This window comes from Podarcis gaigeae, assembly GCF_964106915.1.
Source record: "Podarcis gaigeae genome assembly, chromosome: 2".
In the NCBI taxonomy this organism is placed as follows: domain Eukaryota; kingdom Metazoa; phylum Chordata; class Lepidosauria; order Squamata; family Lacertidae; genus Podarcis; species Podarcis gaigeae.
This window is the reverse complement of record NC_139679.1, coordinates 105,387,909-105,408,419: the sequence shown is the minus strand read 5'-3', so window position 1 is coordinate 105,408,419 and position 20,511 is coordinate 105,387,909. Positions and strand designations below refer to the sequence as shown.

Genomic DNA, 20,511 nt, shown 5'->3' with positions numbered 1-20,511 from the left:
CATGGTAGTGGTGGAGGCACAGCTCCTGTGAATCTTGCCGCCTGAGGCGGTTGCCTCATGAGTGGGCTGGCCCTGGCCACCACAGAAAGAGGATGGGCTCCTCTTGGCTTGGTCAGGCCCAGCTGCTGCAGGCTTGTGCTACTACTGCAAGGGGCAGTGGTACCTATGGCCCTCTAGCTGTTGCCAGGCAACAACTCCCCTCACCTGTTCATCACTGACCCAAGTGCCAGGAACTGATGGGAATGGGAGTCTAATAACAGCTACAGGGCCTCAAGTTCCCCCACTCCTCTGCTAGTGTAAACAAACGCTTGGAAGAAGCAGAAATTACCAGCAATACCACTAGTAGTAAACATAGACAAACAAACGAAGGATTTTATGAAAGGAGGGTATAACAGAACAAACATTTTGTAGCAACGCTAAACACAAGAAAAACTAAAATTATAAAAAGGACTTACTTTTGTTGTTAAGCAACAACCCAAAAATTGGAGTGATTTAACCGTATAAGGAAAGAACTACATGAAGACTACACACATACCATACAGAGAACTCAGTCTTCTCAGATCCCCATTTTTATATAATATCTGGCAATATGGCCTATCAGGGAACCAAATGCTGATAAGACAGCCTTCTCCCTTCCCTGCTCACTTACCCACACAGTATTGTATCTAATACAAGTCTTACCTTCAGAGTAGATCCACTGAGATTAATAGACCTAAATTAATCATGTACATTAATTTTATTGGGCCTGCTTTGAGTGGGACTCACATTGGACGCAATCCAGTATCACTGAGGCTTTGCTGGTTGTGCTGCCATTGGAGGCTGCCTGGTTGGCGCTGACCCATGGCAGGGCCCTTTCGGTGGTGGCTCCCCGGTTGTGGAATGCTCTCGCTAGTGAGGTACACCTGTTTTCATCACTATTAACTTGAATTTGAAACTCCTGTTTGCTCAGGAGTTGGGTGTCTGAAGAACACTCTTCCTGGCAACTTGGGTGGAAGTACAGTGGTACCTCGCAAGACGAATGCCTCGTAAGACGAAAAACTCGCAAAACGAAAGAGTTTTTCGTTTTTTTAGTTGCTTCGCAAGACGAATTTCCCTATGGGCTTGCTTCGCAAGATGAAAACGTCTTGCAAGTTTCAATGCATTCCTATGGGAATTTGGTTTCAATGCATTCCTATGGGAATCCGTGTTTCGCAAGACGAAAAATTCGCAAGACGAAAAAACTCGCAGAACGAATTAATTTCATCTTGTGAGGTACCACTGTGTGTCTTTAATCACAACTGCTTTTGGAATGGTTTAAATTGTAATTTGCGTGTGTTTTAATATTGTTTCAAAACATTTTCCTTAAAAAAAAAAAGATTGTGTATCTGTTGCTGCCCTGGGCTCATTGTGGAGAAACAGTGGGATATTCAATAAATAAAAAATAAATAAATCACTGCCTCCTCCCCTGGCTTTGAAACAAAGGAACCTATGCCCAGGGGGCTGTGGTGGAAGCTGCGCGACCATGCCGTTGTGTGTTTGTGGGGTGCGTGCTTTGTTTATGAGCCAAAAAAATGACAGCAGCAGCAACAGCAACAGCGACTGGCAGGGCAAAAGCTCCATGTTTGGGGGAGCCCTCAGCCAAGTGCCTTTTAAGGCTCACCTGGCTGCGGGCTGTGGCAGCAGCAGTCGCACTTGGTTCGTTGGTGGGCAGCTGCCAATTCCATATCCCACACTGCCCCTGGTGTTGTGCTGCTTTGGGGCACTATGGGAAAACAAAATGGCCATCACCTGACACTGACTGGATTAGCCATTTTAAAAGGGGGGCTAGGGACAGGCTTTAGTGAGAAGCCCTGCCAGGGAGTTAAGGGCCCTGCCAGCTGCCCATGGGTGCTGTTTTCTGGCGCCATGCATTGACAGACCTATCCAACTTTTGATTTGCTGCAATGGTAGAGGTAGATAGGGCTGAAATATGTCCAAGTTTTGAATTTGCAAAACGTTTGGGGAAAGCCTGATGTATGGCAAGTAGGGTGGTTCTTTCTTCAATGCTTTAAAGATCCAAAAAAGCCCCAAAACTTTATTTTTTGGGGGGAGATGTCCCCCCCAAAAAGTTCAACAGCTGCACTCCCCCAATAAAAAAACTCAACAACTTTGCCAGGATTTTCACTCTAGAGGTAGAACTTAATATCTAAACAGGCCTCACAGCATATCCACAGTGCAGAGGACTCTCTCTCTATAAATATACATACTTGTGTGTAAATATTATATGTGTCTTCAGTTCAAACAACTCTTCTCAAGCTGTTTGCTGTTGCTGTTTGAGGGTCCTGGCTTCCCACCTGATTCCAAAGGCATTACATAAACCGATTGCTGAATACCTTTCAGATTCTTCACCTCTGTAGAATCTATTATTAATAAAACACAACAGTGCACTGAAATCCTGCTGGCCCTGTGCTGAAATAGAGAGCACTCGGTGTTCAAAACCCCACAAGGGCAGAGGGTTGAGTCTGTTCGAATTGGTTCCACCATATCTGAGGCAAAGTGAAAAGTCGTCAGCTGGGGGCCACCTGTAGCTGTTCTGAATTTAGCTCATTGTCATTCCATCTTCTTAGGTACACAGCCCTCCATTTCCAGAAGCTCAGGCCAGCCGTCATACTTGTTTGTCTCCTTATCATTTTTTAGGTGCTGTGGAAAGTAAAATGGAGAGAGACCGTCAACTATATGCAATGAGCTTGGTGCATAAGAATTCCCCTTTACGCTTTTTGCATATGATTGTCAACTGCTGGAGAGCTGCACATATGGCTATGCCTTATACTGAATCGAACCATTGGTCCCTCAACCTCTGTACAGTGGTACCTTGGGTTTACGAACTTAATCCGTTCCGGAAGTCTGTTCTTAAACCAAAGCGTTCTTAAACCAAGGCGTGCTTTCCCATAGCAGCGGGGGACTCGATTTACAAATGGAACACACTCAACAGGAAGCGGAACATGTTCTTATTCCAAGGCAAAGTTCACAAACCAAAACACCTGCTTCCGGGTTTGCAGCGTTCTTAATCCAAGTCATAAACTAAGCTGTTCTTAAACCAAGGTACCACTGTATTTCGATTCTATTCTCACTGGCAGAGCAGGTCTTCCCCGTTCCTGCTTCCCAAAAAGATCCTTTAACTGGAGATGTTGAGGGTTAAACCTGGGACTTTCTGCATGCAAGTAAGTCCTACCCCTCCAACCCTTTCAGGGCACTTCCATGCTGCTGTTTGTCAAATTTAGCATTAATCTAGGAATATGGGAATAGAAACTGCCAAAGAGAGGTGCGAAGTTGTGTACGCTCTGTGCAACAGACTTCACTTGCAGTGACCCAGCCCTAGCCTCCCCAGCCTGCTCCAAACTACCACCTGAGGCAGTCTGCCCAACTGCCCAAGTGTTCATACCGTCAAGGAAGCTTATCCTAATGCATTGCCAAAACCTGTATCCCTGTAATTTCCACCCTAACTTAAGAGAAAGGTAGTAGCATTTGGCCACCATTCTCCCTGTAGGCTCCGTCCTTCATGTCCACTATATTTTTCCTTGCATCACAAGTTGACTTGTGACTAAGTATAGGCAAATCAGCCAGTCTGGGTTTCTCTCAGTTTCTTGTTTCTCCAAACTTAAATTCAGCCCTTCACATTTCTGCATCAATTTGTGATGATTATTATGATTTAAAAGAAATCCTCATGAAATTTCACCAGCATTTAGTGCTAATTTCTTTTAATAAACACATTTTTGGATATGTAGTATGTAGTCTCTCTCTCTCTCTCTCTCTCTCTCTCTCTGTATGATTGCCCAGAATATGACGCATCTTTGTATGTTATTTTCACAAACATTTTTATGCACCCTTTCCCTGAAATAAATGCATTTCTGTAGGCTTTTTCTTTTTTCTTTTAATGGAGAGCTGTAATGCAAAATTCGGAGAAGGGCAAATTTTGAAGGATAGCTGTGATTCAGTTTACATATAGGTTCGAGAAGTGCAAATTAGTTAGTTTCTCATAAAAATGCAAACAAAATCAAATTTCTGCCCTATCCTTACTCACCATATCCTAGAACAGTTTTTAACCGTGCCAGGATACAGTGAGGATGACATATGGCAGAACAGGAATGAAGACTAAATACTTGTATAACTAGCAGTGTGTGTACACGCAGAATGATTTGCCCATTTGAGTGTGTGGAATATGAAGGAGGGTGGTTCAGAACAACACTCTGCTTCAGAATAAATGGCTTCCATGCTGCCTGTCCAAAATGCAGCACCTCAGAGGGGCATCAATGAGAAGGTGCCAAATGGCCGCATCTCTCTCACTAGGTTTTCTCTTGAGCAGCTGCTGACCCAATCTGCTCCACAAATAGCACATGTTCAGATTGGTGCAGTGGATGTGCAGGAGGTTATAATGACCACTGCAGTGGTACCTTGGTTCTCAAATGCCTTGGTACTCAAACAACTTGGTATCCAAACACTGCAAACCCGGAAGTAAATGTTCTGGTTTGCGAACTTTTTTTGGAAGCTGAATGTGCTCCGTTTTGAGAGTTACGCTTCCGATTTGAGTGTTACGCTGTCTGTTTTTGCTATTTATTTTGCATTTTTGTATTTTGCGGCTCTTTCTGTTTTGTTTGTGTGACTGTGTGGAAGAACCCAGTTCAGCTACTGATTGATTGATTGATTGATTGATTGACTGCAGTACATGGTTTATTGCTTTCATTTTATGGATCAATGGTCTCGTTAGATAGTAAAATTCATGTTAAATGGCTGTTTTGGGGGTTGTTTTTAAAAGTCTGGAACGGATTAATCCGTTTTGCATTACCTTCTATGGGAAAGCATGCCTTGGTTTTGGAACGCTTTGGTTTTGGAACGGACTTCCGGAATGGATTAAGTTTGAGAACCAAGGTACCACTGTATGAGGAAGCACATCTCATAGTTGTGCATCTATTACTTAGGGACAAGTGTACTAATTAGGGCTGCGCAGTGGGATTTGGCCAAGGCCAGAGCCAAATGGGGCATTTTTGGAGGAACTCAAGAATTGGACGAGCCAGGGAAAGACAGCCCCAGATTGGGTTGGATGGGCCAGAGTGATCTGCTGCTGTCAGGGGGCAGGGCATCAGGCAGGAAGGAGAGGCAGGCATCCTATGGGGAAACACGTGACCACCAGGAGAAGGAAGGAGCTCGCTTCCTGTACGATGCAGGTTGCTTCCCTGCAGAGAAGCCACTTGCAAAGGAGCAGGATTGTCGTGAGAGAAGGAAGGTTCACAAATGTCTGCTTAATAAACCAATCCCTAAAAGATAAATATACAAGCAGTATAATCACAGGTGCCTATTGGGATTGCAGCCGCTGTTCACAAGAAGGTACCTGCTCAAAGGGGCTTTTGTTTTTGAGCCCCTTCCCTCCAAGAAACACCCAGTTGTCTCGAAACCCCAGCTTGTTAGCGTGGCTGCTTCCCAGTTCAGCAAACAACTTCCGTGCTTCATCGTTCAGCCTGGAGAGACGGGGAATATTTATTCATTTGTTATACCTTGCATTCCCTTTAAAATTCCAAAGAGGTGTAAAGGTAAAGGTAAAGGTAAAGGTAAAGGTAAAGGGACACCTGACCATTAGGTCCAGTCGTGACCGACTCTGGGGTTGCAGCACTCATCTCGCTTTATTGGCCGAGGGAGCTGGCGTACCGCATGACTAAGCCACTTCTGGAGAACCAGAGCAGCACACGGAAACGCCGTTTACCTTCACGCCGGAGTGGTGCCTATTTATCTACTTGCATTTTGACGTGCTTTCGAACTGCTAGGTTGGCAGGAGCAGGGACCGAGCAACGGGAGCTCACCCCATCACGGGGATTCGAACCGCCGACCTTCTGATGGGCAAGTCCTAGGCCACCCGCGTCCCTATCCAAAGAGGTGTACAAAGCTTAAAACACCTAAGACTCTTTTTTTTGGACAAAATAAGAATGGTGGGGGGGAAAGCAGCAGCAAAATGACTGATGCAGGTAAGATGAAGAGTAACAGGCCAGTGATTTTCTGAGGCCATCGAATGGATGTGCAGGGAGATTTGGAAACCAGGATCTCCCAATTGAAGAGTTCGGCTGGCAGTATAGCAAGTTATATACCAAAGACTCCAGAAATCCAAGCCACACACATCAGTGGTTCACTCACTTTGTTGCTGGGTCATCATAGGAAGCTACGAGCACGATGGTACCTGCGCTAATTGCTTTCAGGAAATCCAAGAGATGCTTGACATCTAACAGGGAAACCAAAGAGAAATTGTGAGGCTTGCTCATTTCTTATCCCGCCATCTAGTGGTCTCTCAAGATACATGCAGAACAAGGAGACAACATTGAATAGGTAACACCAACAAGGACTGCACATATATATGGTGCTTTCTGAGGTGATTCAGTACACACACACACACACACACACACACACACACACACTAGAACCTACTGCTTATTAAGAAAGAGAGAACACTATTTTTCAGAGGTTCTTAAAGAAAAGGAAGTCCCACATAGAATCATTATCATTACCCCATTTATACCCCACATTACGCCCAAGGAGCTCAAGCTGTGCTCCATGGTTTTCCTTGCTGCCCCATTTGATGACCCGAACAACCCTGTATGGTAAGTTGGGGCGAGAGACCTGCGATTGGCCCAAGAGAACCCAATGAGTTTCATGGCTGAGTGGAGATACGAACTTGTGTCTCCTCAGTCCTAGTCCTACATTCTAACCACTATGCCATGCTGCCTCCCAAACTTTAACTATGTGTGTGTGTGTGTGTGTGTGTGTGTGTGTGTGTTATATACCATATGTCATGCAAAAAAAGGTCCTTATGGTATGCTTTGGGACACATCAGCTACCTGAAAGGAAAATAAAACCTGAAAAACAGTACAGTGGTACCTTGGGTTACAGACGCTTCAGGTTACAGACTCCACTAACCCAGAAATAGAACCTCGGGTTAAGAACTTTACCTCAGGATGAGAACAGAAATCGTGCAGCGGTGGCGTGGCAGCAGCGGGAGGCCCCATTAGCTAAAGTGGTGCTTCAGGTTAAGAACAGTTTCAGGTTAAGAACGGACCTCCAGAACGAATTAAGTTCTTAACCCGAAGTACCACTGTATCTCCATCTTAAAGAATCCTCTCTGCTTGATGGGAACAGATATAAAGGCCTCAAGTTGGCCAGGAATTCCATGTTCCAGTGGGACCCAGGTGTCTTTAAGTTTGGTAGTTTCAGTGCAGAGAAAGCTAGGTTTTGCTTCCATGGATTCATCAGTCCATATATACATTTTTTTAAAATGATATTTTCACAAGCACCTGCTCTTTACACCCTAGCATACGTGCAGTGCACATTGCTTGGCTGAAGGACCACAGTGCAGAATCCTCAGCAGCGCAAATTTGGAAGAACGGCTGTGTTTCATTGCGCATATTATTCCAAAAAGTGCAAACGAGGAAACTTCACCTCTGAACGCAAACGGAACCTAATTTCTTCCCTTTTCCTATGAGAAAGACACAAATTCTTTCCTTCAGTTCTTCCACCCACGTGTTGCCACTCAAAGCTGGTCCATTCTTTCTGCTGGTTGGCACTCTGCAGTCAATATAGTCAACTCTGTGGTTGGCGCTCTGTGGTTGACCTACCTCCAGAATACATGTCAAAGGCAGCCGTCTTGAGAAGCTGTCCACTGCTTCCTAGATATTGGAATGGAAAAAACAGCTTTGAAGGTAGCATGCTTATATACAGCCACGTTGTTCTTCAGATATATTAGAGCAGTGGAATAAATAATAAAATTTTCCCCTGGTTTCAGAGATTTCTGAAACACAAGCTTTTAATCTGGATTATCCTAGTATGCAGAAAACATCTAATCCAACCTGCTTCTTGATGCAAGAAAGCTACAGCCACCGTGGGTCTCACATTGATCTTGGACTACATCATCCCTGGCCTTTGGCCCCTCTAGCTAGGGCTGATGGGAGTTGTAGTCCAACAACATCTGGGGACCCAAGGTTGGGAAAGGCTGAACTAGAGTATCGCCAGCGGACGGCTGTCCAGTCTCCGATGGAAGACTTCCACATCTTGAACTCAGAAGCGGCTCACCTGACAGAATGGAGCCCTAACGCTAGCTTCCTGGCAGGTGTATCACTACTGTTTACCAGAAAGGAGAGGGGTGAGGAGGCAGAGAAATCGGTACAATGAAGATGCACCGGCTGAGGCAATCCAGAACGTCTACCAGTGGAACTACCCTGCATTGGCCTCACTGCTTCACCCTCTCCCTCCCGGTAAGCAGTTGAGACACATCTGCCAGGAAGCAAGCGTCGTAGTTCTTATGCTCCACCAGGTGAGCCTCTTCTGACCTCGACAGCTCAGAGCCCCCACTGCTCAAGTAACACGCACCACTGTTTGAACTGCTCTTAGCATTAGACGTTCCTCTTAACATTCACTTTACCACTTTGCCCAAAGAATCCAGGAAACAATGGTTTGCTAAGAGTGCTGGGAACTGTAGCTCTGGGTAAACGAAGTGCTCCCAGGATTCTTTGGGGGACGCTGTGTGTTTTAAATGCACGGTTTGCACGCAGCCAATGTCAGTGTGGCAATCTTCAAAGACTCTGCTTTACTGTGCTCTCATCCTCCCCTGTTCCCTGTGATATGGGCTATTTTGCAACCTCAAAGCACCAAACAAAGGACCTTCTGTCTCCATTCCAATCTTCAAGAGCAAGTAGTGTTTTATTTTTTAAGTTTACTGGCTGCTTGACAGGAGGCTTTGACCTTTCTCAGACTGACTACTTGGTGTTTTGTCTTTGTTGCTTTTGTTGCATGGCTTTAATATACTGTTTGTTTGATGCGATACTGACACACTGTTGTGTTGCTTTATTAAACTGTCAAGAGGACTTGTTGGCCTATAATGCATTAAATGGCTCAGGACCACAATATCTCAAGGACCACCTCTTTCCATATGAACCTACCTGGACCCTGAGATTGTCTTCTGAGGCCCTCATTCGTGTGCCTCCTCCTTGAGAGGTCCAGAGAGTGGCAGCACAAGAAGGGGCCTTCTCTGCAGTGGCTCCCTGTTTGTGGAATGCTCTCCCCAGGGAAGTTTGCCTGGCACCTTCATTATATACCTTTAGGCACCAGGCAAAAACATTCCTCTTCAACCAGGCCTTTGGTTGATTTGATTGACATCCCATGCCCTTCTAAAATGTGTTTAGTAAAAGGTAAAGGGACCCCTGACCATTAGGTTATGTCATGACTGACTCTGGGGTTGCGGCACTCATCTCGCTTTACTGGCTGATGGAGCCGGCATACAGCTTCTGGGTCATGTGGCCAGCATGACTAAGCCGCTTCTGGCGAACCAGAGCAGTACATGGAAACGCTGTTTAGCTTCATGCCGGAGCGGTACCTATTTATCTACTTGCACTGCGATGTGCTTTTGAACTGCTAGGTTGGCAGGAGCTGGGACCGAGCAACAGGGGCTCACCCTGTTGCGGAGATTTGAACCGCCAACCTTCTGATCGGCAAGTCCTAGGCTCTGTGGTTTAACCCACAGCACCACCCGCGTCCCGCCAAAATGTGTTTAGGGGGGAGTTATTGGGTTGTTGTTTTTTATTTTGATCTTGTACTTTGTGGTATTATATTCTATGATCCACCCTGAGACCTGCGAACATAGGGCGGTATATACCGGTAAATTCAATTAATCACCACCACCACCATCATCAATGCTGCATATCAATAAATAAATGAAACTCATGCATGAGATGACTCTCCTGTTAGCCTCTATAACAGGGTTGGGGAAACCTCTGGCCCATGGCCAGACTTAGAATAATAGAATCATAGAAGCACACAGTTTGAAGGGACTCCAAGAGTAATCTAATCCAACCCCGGGCAATGCAGGGGGTCTGTATGTGGATCAAACTCATGACCTTGGCGCAATCAGCACCATGCTCTACCCAACTGAGCTAGGCAGCTTGGCCCACCAGGCCTCCCCATTTGGCCCACCAGGCCTTTCCCCCTAAATCATACCCACCCACCCCAGAACTGATATCGTATGTGGGGATCAGGCCTGGGGCAGGTACAAATATGACTATGAAGGAATAGTCAGGAGCTTGACGTCCTGCAACTCTTCCCACCATTTTAGCAACGGTTTCGGGTGGCGCTGTGGGTTAAAGCACAGAGCCTAGGACATGCTAATCAGAAGGTTGGCGGTTTGAATCTCTGCGATGGGGTGAGCTCCTCGGTCCCTGCTCCTGCCAACTTAGCAGTTTGAAAGCATGTCAAAGTGCAAGTAGATAAATAGGTACCACTCCAGTGGGAAGGTAAACGGTGTTTCCGTGCACTGCTATGGTTCGCCAGAAGCAGCTTAGTCATGCTGGCCACATGATCCAGAGTCTGTATGCCGGCCCTCTCAGCCAATAAAGTGAGATGAGAGTCGCAACCCCAAAGTTGGCCACGACTGGACCTAATGGTCAGAGGTCCCTTTACCTTTACCTTCAGTGCAAACTGCTTGGTGCTCCAGGAGCAGGAAAGCCTCTCACGCTGCGGTTCTCAAGCGCCTGGAAAGTGTTGCGCAATGAATTTTGACATGTGGGCGAGGCAATCCACCAGTCCGGTGATTGACAGATGGGTTGCGCCACCCACCTCTCAAGGTTGCCAAAGGGCCTGCAGGATGCAGGATAGTATATACCTGCTTGACCACTTCAATCTGCAGAACCGGTACCGTTAAACGCATCACCTAATGCCCCTTCTGCATCTGTAAGTAATCCATCTCTGAGTGTGCATCACCCACACTTTAGAACTCCCTGCCTGTGGACCTCAGGCAAGAGCCATTGCTGTATTCTTTCTGGTGCCTGTTTAAAACATTTTTGTTTGGGCAAGTGATATGTGTTTTATTTCTTTTTAGCGACCTTTGGTTTTAACCATCTTTTGAACGCTTTAAATACCTGTTTTTAAACTGGACTTTCATTGGTCATTTTCCCATGTTTTATTTTATATTGTTGTAAACCAATGAGAGGGCTCCCCACCAACACCATCAAGCAGTAGGCACGTTTTGTCAAATAAATAAATACAATAAGGATCTGGCCCACAGGACAGGCCAGAGTTCCCCTGCTGTATCCTCTTAGCAGGAGGACTGCCCCGGGGGTTCTTGACTTCCCAGAAGCAGCCATTGTTAACCAGGTTCAAGGGGAGCTGTCTACTGAGACTCAATACAGTGGTACCTTGGGTTACAGAAGCTTCAGGTTACAGACGCTTCAGGTTACAGACTCCGCTAACCCAGAAACAGTACCTCAGGTTAAGAACTTTGCTTCAGGATGAGAACAGAAATCGTGCTCCTGCGGTGCGGCAGCAGTGGGAGGCCCCATTAGCTAAAGTGGTACCTCAGGTTAAGAACAGTTTCAGGTTAAGAACAGATCTCCAGAATGAATTAAGTTCTTAACCAGAGGTACCACTGTAAATGGATGAACAGGAAAGAAGTCATTATAAACCAGGGCAACCCAAGGTCCAAAAACGATGGTCTAAAAAACATTCCCCTTTACATTAACAGCATTTGCAGTTGCCTCTCGTGGCCTGCCAGCTGCTTCCTTTGTGCAAAGTACACAATGCTAAGTCACACACAGAAGGGTGTTTGTGTTAGCTGCAGCTCACCGAACACGTTTTCCTTCAGACCTGAACGGTGCCCACTTCCCATTGTGCCTGCCAGATGCCATGCCATTTTCTCAAGGTCAAAGCACTTATCTTTAAATTTTATGAGAAGAAGGGATCGGCTCAGTTTTATTGCAGAATAAAGGAGAGGCATGCTTCCATACGTGCTCCAATGCTCGACTTCCACATCAGCCTAGATTGGAAAAGGGTGTGTGGAGTGGAGCGTCATTGTGGACCACCCGGATGGAACGCAAACCATTCGCTCCAGAGTGAGAAGGGACAATGAAATAGTTTGGACTGCTTTATTTTAATTTTTTTTTTGCTCCAGGAACTGAGAACTGCAAACAAGAAGAGTTGGCTAGACTGGAGCTTCTTGAAAACTGTTTTCGCACTGAGCCGCCAGACACCAAAAACATTGTTCACCTTCTGGATACCAAACCCCACCCTATCCCAGCATCAGTCAACTGTCTGGCAGCTGAGCCTGCAGAGATCCCCAGGTACAGTTACGGACTTTCCCCTACTGCAAGCTAAAGTAACATTCAATATATTCAGCTTTTAAAATATATGTTCTACCCCTCCCCTCAAAAAAATGTGTAAAGGAGGGTTCTTCTGAAAAGATGCAAAATGTCATTAAAAATAATAATATTGGCATGCTTTGGGCTAGAGGACAGGGTTTCCATATCAGAAGGCCAGTGGCATAGCATGGGTTGTCAGCACCCGTGGCAGGCAAGCCGCTGCTGCAGTGCCCCTCCCCCAGAGCCAAGCGGGGTCCTGCTGTGCTGTGCTGCCTGCCCACACAGGGGGGAGCCCAGCCAGCCACTGTGGCCCTTAAAATCCCCCCAATACCTACTGAGAGGAGCAGTGGGCCGGGCCACACTGGTGTTAGGCATTGCCCACCTCCCTCTGTCTGGGCCTACTCATCGTGGGCCTGTGCTGTTCTGCCGCCTTCGCCGGGTCAGGGCAGAGATCTCCACAGAAGCCGGAGCCTGTGGGGGGGAGCCGAGTTGCATCCCCTCAGAATTTTGTGCCCGGGGCCCCTGCCCCTCCTGGTTCCTGCTGCACTATGTCACTGCATGCCTTTTAGATGGGCTGAATCCCTGGGAAATGCCCTGTTTCCTAATTAAGCCTGGACCGCCACAGTTGGTGGATGACCAGTCATTAGTAAACACCCTTGCTTTACAGCAGGAATAAAGTGCCGGTGGCCCTTTAAATAACAACGGACTAGAACTCCCATCATCCCTGGTTGTTGGCTGTGCTGGTTGGGACCAATGGGAGTTGGCATCCGGCAGAGCCAGGATGGGGGACACCTAAAGGGTTAGAACCAGCTGCTTTTTGCAGACAGGAAACAGACTTGGTCCTCTTATGACGCTCTAAGAGAGCCAATGACAATGTCAAGGTTTCCAGCTACATGGTAGCTCTGATGTGGAGGCACATTCAAGCAGGCAATGGTTTGAGAGGTGGTACAGCCCTACAAGGACAGTGTTGTGTGCCATTGCTAAACAGGTCCAGTCTGTAGGATCTGAATGTGCTTTGCACCACTTTAACACTTCCATCAAAGAATCTGGAGAATTGCAATTGCATGGAGTGCTTAGCACCCTCTGTTAAAGATCCCTACCACTCCTCTCCCTGCAAAACTACAATTTCCACTACTGAAGTTAACAGGTATCCCAGAGATACACCTGAGTTCCTGATACAGCAGGAAGTGTCATGTCACATCGACACCAGGAAGTTGAAGCACTCTTCTGCAACTTTAACAGTCCTGGTTTCCCCCCAAAGAACCCTGGGAAGGGTCGTTTGTTAAGGGTGCTGGAAATTGTTAGGCGACCCGCCTCACAGAGCTGCATATCCCAGCACCCTTAACAAACTACAATTCCCAGGATTCCATGGGGGGAAGCTGGAACTGTTAAAGTGGTATAAGAGCACTTTAAATGCACCGTGCGGATATGACGTTCGTGGAGTCACTGCAAAAAGAAACATTAAAAAGGAACCCAAAGAACAGGGGGCGAATGCGTGAAAGGTTGACCCCTAAAAGAACAACTACTCACCATTGACAAGCGCAATGTTTAAACCCCGACCAACGTTATTTTTTATGCTGCTTAACACCCTGTAAAAGAAGAAGAAGAGGAAGAAAGGGAGGGGGAATTAGGCATATAGGGCTATACAGAAAGTTCTGCTGGGTTGTATACTCAAGGGGGCAGTAGATGGTTGATGGAGAGCCCTGGGTGAGAGGCGGGGAAATGTCAGTCATCCAGGGTGAGAGGCTGGGAGGAGAAAGGAAATATCCCAGGTGAGCTCCTCCCTTCTGTGGGTGGCAAGGCATAAGCACTACCCTTAAGAGAGGACTCCACCTTCTGTTTGTTCTATCTGTATTTTTTGTAACTCTTATCTTTTTGCAGCATGGGAAACTTTAATAAAAATCTTATTACTGGAAGAAAAGCTCTGCTGGGTCAGTTAGGTTTGCTATGTTTCAAAAAGTGAAAATGCAGAGACAAAAGTGTGTGTGTGTGTGGCAATGTTGTTGAGCTTACGAAGAAGAGGAAGAAGAGTTTGGATTTGATATCCCTAAGGAGTCTCAAAGTGGCTAACATTTTCCTTTCCCTTCCTCCCCCACAACAAACACTCTGTGAGGTGAGTGGGGCTGAGAGACTTCAGAGAAGGGTGACTGGCCCAAGGTCACCCAGCAGCTGCATGTGGAGGAGCGGAGACGCGAACCCGGTTCCCCAGATTACAAGTCTACCGCTCCTAACCACTACACCACACTGGCTCTCTCTTGTATTCTGGCTATGCCCAGGAACTTCTGGGCGTATGGCAACCCGAGGTCAGGCCAAAGGCCCACCTGGCTCAGTATCCTGTTCTCACAGTGTCTGGTGCCCATTACAAAACCACCTGGGATTCCCATTAACTGGCATTCAGACTGGCATGCTGCCTCTCGCGGTGAGGGCAGAAGGCAGCCTTCTCTTCCATGAATTTGCCCCACCCTCTTTTAAAGCCCCCCAGGCCAGCACAGGCTACTTCATGAATCATGGACACATGGTGGTGCATAATGTGCTGCACCTTTGCACAGAACTTACTTAACATTGTCGAAGCACATGGAAGGTCCGACCACATTGGCTGCGCCGCTAGTGATTCTGAAGGCGAAACTATGGCTGGGGCAGGGTCTTTGGTTGCCGCATTTATGCCGGACAATGTGCTTTTCTGACAAGGAAAAAGAAAATCCAACCTGCAGTTTGCATCACAGCACTAATATCATTTTTTAAAAAACAATTTTTTATGTGCATATTTAGCAGAGGAAAGGAAGGGGTGAGGGGATTATTAGAAACAAATAAAAAGGAAGAATACTAATAGTCAGGTGGAAAACACCATTAGTTCACATTGCAGACAGAGTAACTATGAGTGAATGCACCTGAAGTTAAACATATACGTAAATTAATGTAAGTCCTCAATGTCCAGCTAGGCATCCACATGAAGCTGACATCTATATGGTTATGTACTCTTCTGTACATAGTCTTGAGACAGTTGTATATATTCATCCTTTACCCTGAGTTCCAGAGAACTGTTAATAAATATCAGGTTATACAACGGAGTTGAACACAAAGGCAATGTACTCACTGGTTGGCTTCACTCCGCTACCTGCAGAGATGGCAAGGAAACAAAAGCAGAAGGAAAAGTCTTGGTTGTTTCATGCAGATATTTATACAAGGTAGAAACAAATGTGTGACAAGGAAAGAAAAGCCCCCCCCCCCAAGTCTTCCTTGCTGGTTTCCTTGAACACTCAAGTGTACTCATCATGAATTTGACACACTAATGCTTGCCGTTGCTGGCTTAGCCTTGTTCTAGGCCAGGTGTGGGGAAATTTTGGCCCTTGAGGTGTTCTGAACTACAACTCCCATCAGCCTCAGCAAGCATGGCCAATGGCCAGGGATGATGGGAAGTGTAGTTCAGTAATATCTGGAGGCTCAAATGTCCCCCTTGTCTGTTCTCGGCCCTTACACACAATCCTCTGGGGAATTATCTTATTGAAGACACACTGAAATGAATGGGACCAGGGGAACTGCTGCAACCGGCCCCCTTCATTTTAGCTGGGACCTGGTAGGACCAGGGTGGCGCATCCCGTTTCACCACCTGAGGTGAGATGGGAAGGTGCTGCCCCACTGCCACCCCCCTTACCGGGGTCGTATGGTGGCGCTTGCAAAAGCAATGAGGACGACAGCGGGTTCTGGCGAGATCTCGCAGAGTGCGTGAGATCTTGTGAGATTTCAGTGAGAGCTCCCAAGAGCTCAGCAGAAACGGCAGCTGCCCCAGCCTTGCCTCATGGACAAGCCTGCTTTGTGTAGGACAGGGAAATATACTCGGAGTCGAGAGTGGATTTCATGCTCTTTATTCAGCTCATAGTGGTGAGGAGGAATGGGAGTTCCCCCAGAATGTCTGCTTTATATACATTATTTACACAATGGGCCCCACGTGATTGGCTAATTCTGGGATTCTCCTGTAGGCCAATCAGGTTGTGGTTTCACTTCCACCTGGAGCTGGATTGGGTGGCTCATGTGGACCAATCAGACTGCTGCCTTCTGGATCCTATTGTTCTAGGACCAATCAGACTGCTGCATTCTGAATCCTATTGTTCTAGGACCAATCAGACTGATGCATTCTGAATCCTATTGTTCTAGGACCAATCAGACTGCTGCATTTTGGATCCTATTCAACTCAGTACATAACAGACAGCTTCCACCAACCCAGTACTCTGGCTGGGGCTGTTGGGAAGTGGTAATGCCCCAAAGACAAAAATCCCACCTGAATTCTGCTTTCTGGCTGTCAAAGGAGACAACATAAGTGCATCCTTCGGGTTGTGACCTGGCAACCGCACGGCGCTATCAGGTGAGGATCTTGGGACTGTTTTCAATTTGGGGTGTGTGGGAAGCTGCAAGAGAGATCCTTGCCCTCTGGCTGCTCTCTCAGGTGTAAAGGAGGGAAAGCTCAGCGGGAGGGGGGAAAGTTCTCTGGTTACAATCACAACTTACTCACCCAGCCAGCTCCTCAGGCTGATGGATTTCATGCCAGTGTGGTTGAAATAGGTGTTGACAAAAAGCCAAGTTGTTGCCAAGGTGAACAGCACGGCCAAGATTCTCAGCAAACCTGAGTCAGAAGGGAGACGGGGGGGGGGGTGTCAGGTGAAAGGTAGGAGCAGAGCAGGTGGACAGAAGGATGAGGCCAGGCGCGTTCCTGAGCAAACAAGCAAAGAGCCCAACCCCAAGTCTGCAAATCAGTCCAGCTTTAAAAGCTGGATGACAGTGCAAGTCTTCATAAGATGGTAGTCATTCAAAAGTCATTGGCTACTGGACCAGCTAGTTCCCACTCTCTGGGTGGGTCTCAGAAGTCGAGACAATGAACTAAATCAAGGAGCCACCACTCACAATGAGGAGCTTGCTGGGGCACATTCCTCTTGCAGAGGAGGTTTGATTTAACGAAGGATTTATATTTGCCCATTGTGAAATCGTAAAGAGCCCTCTCCCTAACTAGGCAAGAAGTCACACTTCATCTGCAGCTGCAGAGGCAAGAATGTTATTTGCTCAAAAACGGAAAGAAGAAGAAATCCTGACGAAAGAAGGAATGGATACAAAAACTCTTGGAATACGCAGAAATGGCGAAACCTACTGGAAAAATAAGAAATCAAGAGAACGTTTTTTAAAAAAATAATAATAATAGAAGAATGGAAATGGTTTATTCAACATTTACAAACAAATTGTAAACAGATAAGAACATTGGCAGGATTACCATAATAACCTGCAGGTTTATAAGTGTATACATCTAAAGATGAAGAAATGATTAAGTTAAGTTAATTTGGAATATGGAGAAAATATATTAGAAAAATAAATTTATGGAACCGCAGAAAGAGGGGGAAGGAAGCCGAGTTTTGAAATCTTAAAATGATTGTAAAATGATTGAAATGTATAAAATTGAAAATCGTATTTTTTTCCAAAAAAGAAGTTATACTTTGTCCACAAGTGCTAGATGTAGCTGGCTTTCAACATAATAAGAACACAATAAGAATTCTGCTGGATCAGGCTAAATGCCCATCTAGTTCAGCATCTTATTCTCAAAGTAGCCAACCAAAGTGGGCCATGGAAAGAGTGCAAGCAAGCCATGAGTGGAACCGTGTTTTCCCCGCTTGTGAGTCCCAGCACCTGGTTTTGTGATGGTGTTTCAGGGCCTAGTACAAGAGCACTCCTGCCTCCTGTGGTTTCCAGCAACTGATGTTTGGAAGCATTACTGCCTCTTGACTATGGCATTGCCTTCCTGGTTATTCTTATGTGCCATAATAATAATAATAATAATAATAATAATAATAATAATAATAATTTATTATTTATACCCTGCCCATCTGGCTGGGTTTCCCCAGCCACTCTGGGTGGCTTCCAACAAAACACTAAAATACAATAACTTATTAAACATTAAAAGCTTCCCTAAAAAGGGCTGCCTTCAGATGTCTTCTAAAAGTTTGGTAGTTGTTTTTCTCTTTGACATCTGGTGGGAGGGCGTTCCACAGGGTGGGTGCCACTGCCGAGAAGGCCCTCTGCCTGGATCCCTGTAACTTGGCTTCTCGCAGCGAGGGAACTGCCAGAAGGCCCTCGGCGCTGGACCTCAGTGTCCGGGCAGAACGATGGGGGTGGAGACGCTCCTTCAGGTATACTGGACCGAGAAGAATCATAGAAGCTTAGAGTTGGAAGGGACCCAATTCTAGTCCAACCTTCTGCAATGCAGGAATCTCTGCTAATTTGTCCAATTCTCTTTTAAAGCCACAAAAGTTATTGACCATCACTACCTCTTGCAGGAGCAGATTCTATAGTTTATCTATGCACTGCGTAAAGAGATGCTTTCTTTTGTCTGCTTGTCTGTCCTAAATCTTCCAACATTTGTAGGGCTGCCCCGGGAATGGTGTTACCTGCCCCCACCCCATTTTCCTTGCTGAACTTTCTGCTATGTTGTACCTGACAACGGGTGAGAAACTGACACCAAGGTGAGGTATGTGAGAATATAAAGAAAATGTCCTGAGGCATTCTTGCCTCAGGGGGGGGAAAGGGGCCTCTTTTCTTACCTGTCACTCTCATCCTTTCGTTCCAACGTAGCAAAATATGTACAGAAGCTTGTCAAATGTCACGAGCCGACCTGTTGAAAGCAAAAAAGGGTCAGTGGTCTTGATTTAACAAGACATCTAATTGAACGATAAAAATAGCAGCTGTAGAGTAGGGAGAGGGAAAGATTAAGCCACTTTGCACTTTAAAGTACATTCACACAGTTTATACTTCCTCAACTTGTGTGAACCAAAGACACACCTAACCCTTTGAAATTCACTCTTGTCCAAATTTGGCAGTGTAGTTCTGCAACAAACACATGTGCCCCGAAATAACCGCTCGCCGAATGCATATTTTAGGCAAAATCACGCACAACACTTGCATGTAGCGGGAGAAATTTCTATGAAACTACATATGAATTTTTGTGCAGACTTTGAAAAGAAGAAATAATAAAACGATGCACAAATGGGATGAGGTTGGGAAGATGAAAAATTGAGAGCTACAGAGCTAAGTACTATAAATAAGAGGATTTTCGGTTGCTGTTTATCTTTGTGAGACAGAGACAGAGAGAAGGACATTATTTTGCTGTGTGAATGACTCTTGATGGCAAACAATGGGGACGTGAGTTTATTGTGATTGCATTGATTTCCCACCCTTTCTCTTAGAAGCTCAAGGTGACAGCTATAATTATCTATTCCACTGTAATCTTCAAACAATCCAGAACGATACATTAAGTTGAGAATGAGTGACTAGTCCCAGGTTGCCCAGTGAACTTCATGACTGAGCAGGGATTCAAACCTGGGTCTCCTGAGTCCTAGCCTGACATTCTAACCACCACACCTTTGTCTCTACAATGCCATGCATCGCAAAACAGGATGCCTACCAAGCTAGATCTCTGCTCACAGCCGGTCAGCACCGTCCCTTGTTGTTGTTTAGTCGTTTAGTCGTGTCCGACTCTTTGTGACCCCATGGACCAGAGCACGCCAGGCACTCCTGTCTTCCACTGCCTCCCGCAGTTTGGTCAAACTCATGCTGGTAGCTTCGAGGACACTGTCCAACCATCTCGTCCTCTGTCGTCCCCTTCTCCTTGTGCCCTCCATCTTTCCCAACATCAGGGTCTTGGAGTATTGGCGCCTCAGCTTCACAATCTGTCCTTCCAGTGAGCACTCAGGGCTGATTTCCTTAAGAATGGAGAGGTTTGATCTTCTTGCAGTCCATGGGACTCTCAAAAGTCTCCCTGAGCACCAGATTCAAAAGCATCAATTCTTCGGCCTTCTTTATGGTCCAGCTCTCACTTCCATACATTAGACAAAGGTGACTGCCTCAGGCAGCCAGTTTTGAGGGGTCACGAAAGGGACAGCAAAAGGTTTTTTATTTTAAATTTATTACTCCCAAGGAGTGACATTTGTGGGATTTTCTGTCTCAGGTTGCGAAATAACGTGGTCACGCTGGGTGTGGTGTGTTTATTATTCTTTTTAATAATTCAGATTGCACATAATCCCATGGTTTCTCATTTATTGATTTATTTAAACGTCTTATTAAATGCAAAACAGCCGAGGGCTAAATTCTTCTCCCTGCAGGAATATAAATGTTATATAAAGATTAAAATACATTCAACATTAGTTGTGAAATACATTCCCCCCTCTTGCCATCTCCAGAAGCAGAGCCTTCCTCTGCTATCATACCATTCCAAAACAGGAGCACTTGGCTGTCCTTTTTTTTTTTTAATATGATTTTGAAACTTGATTTTAAATTAATCCGTCTTTAAAATGCATCAGCAAGGGTATCCTGCATTGCCTTGCTGCTTTGTAATCTGTCTGATCTTCCTCTCTTTCCCCTG

The 20,511-nt window shown here is 46.0% G+C and overlaps 1 protein-coding gene across 1 annotated transcript in view; it reads right to left on the bottom strand.

Moving 5' to 3' along the window:
- Positions 1-346: 346 nt before the first annotated feature.
- The window catches only part of FAM3D (FAM3 metabolism regulating signaling molecule D), a 37,470-nt gene continuing 17,305 nt past the window's right edge, over positions 347-20,511 (bottom strand). Inside the window, exons 2-10 of the mRNA XM_083725315.1 lie at positions 18,695-18,765; positions 16,624-16,734; positions 15,211-15,231; positions 14,673-14,796; positions 13,647-13,705; positions 7,611-7,661; positions 6,139-6,223; positions 5,345-5,471; positions 347-2,658 (exon numbers count right to left, since the gene is read on the bottom strand). Coding sequence (XP_083581441.1) covers positions 2,569-2,658; positions 5,345-5,471; positions 6,139-6,223; positions 7,611-7,661; positions 13,647-13,705; positions 14,673-14,796; positions 15,211-15,231; positions 16,624-16,734; positions 18,695-18,707 — 681 coding nt within the window. The 5' untranslated portion in view covers positions 18,708-18,765 and the 3' untranslated portion in view covers positions 347-2,568. The remainder of the gene's footprint in view (positions 2,659-5,344; positions 5,472-6,138; positions 6,224-7,610; positions 7,662-13,646; positions 13,706-14,672; positions 14,797-15,210; positions 15,232-16,623; positions 16,735-18,694; positions 18,766-20,511) is intronic.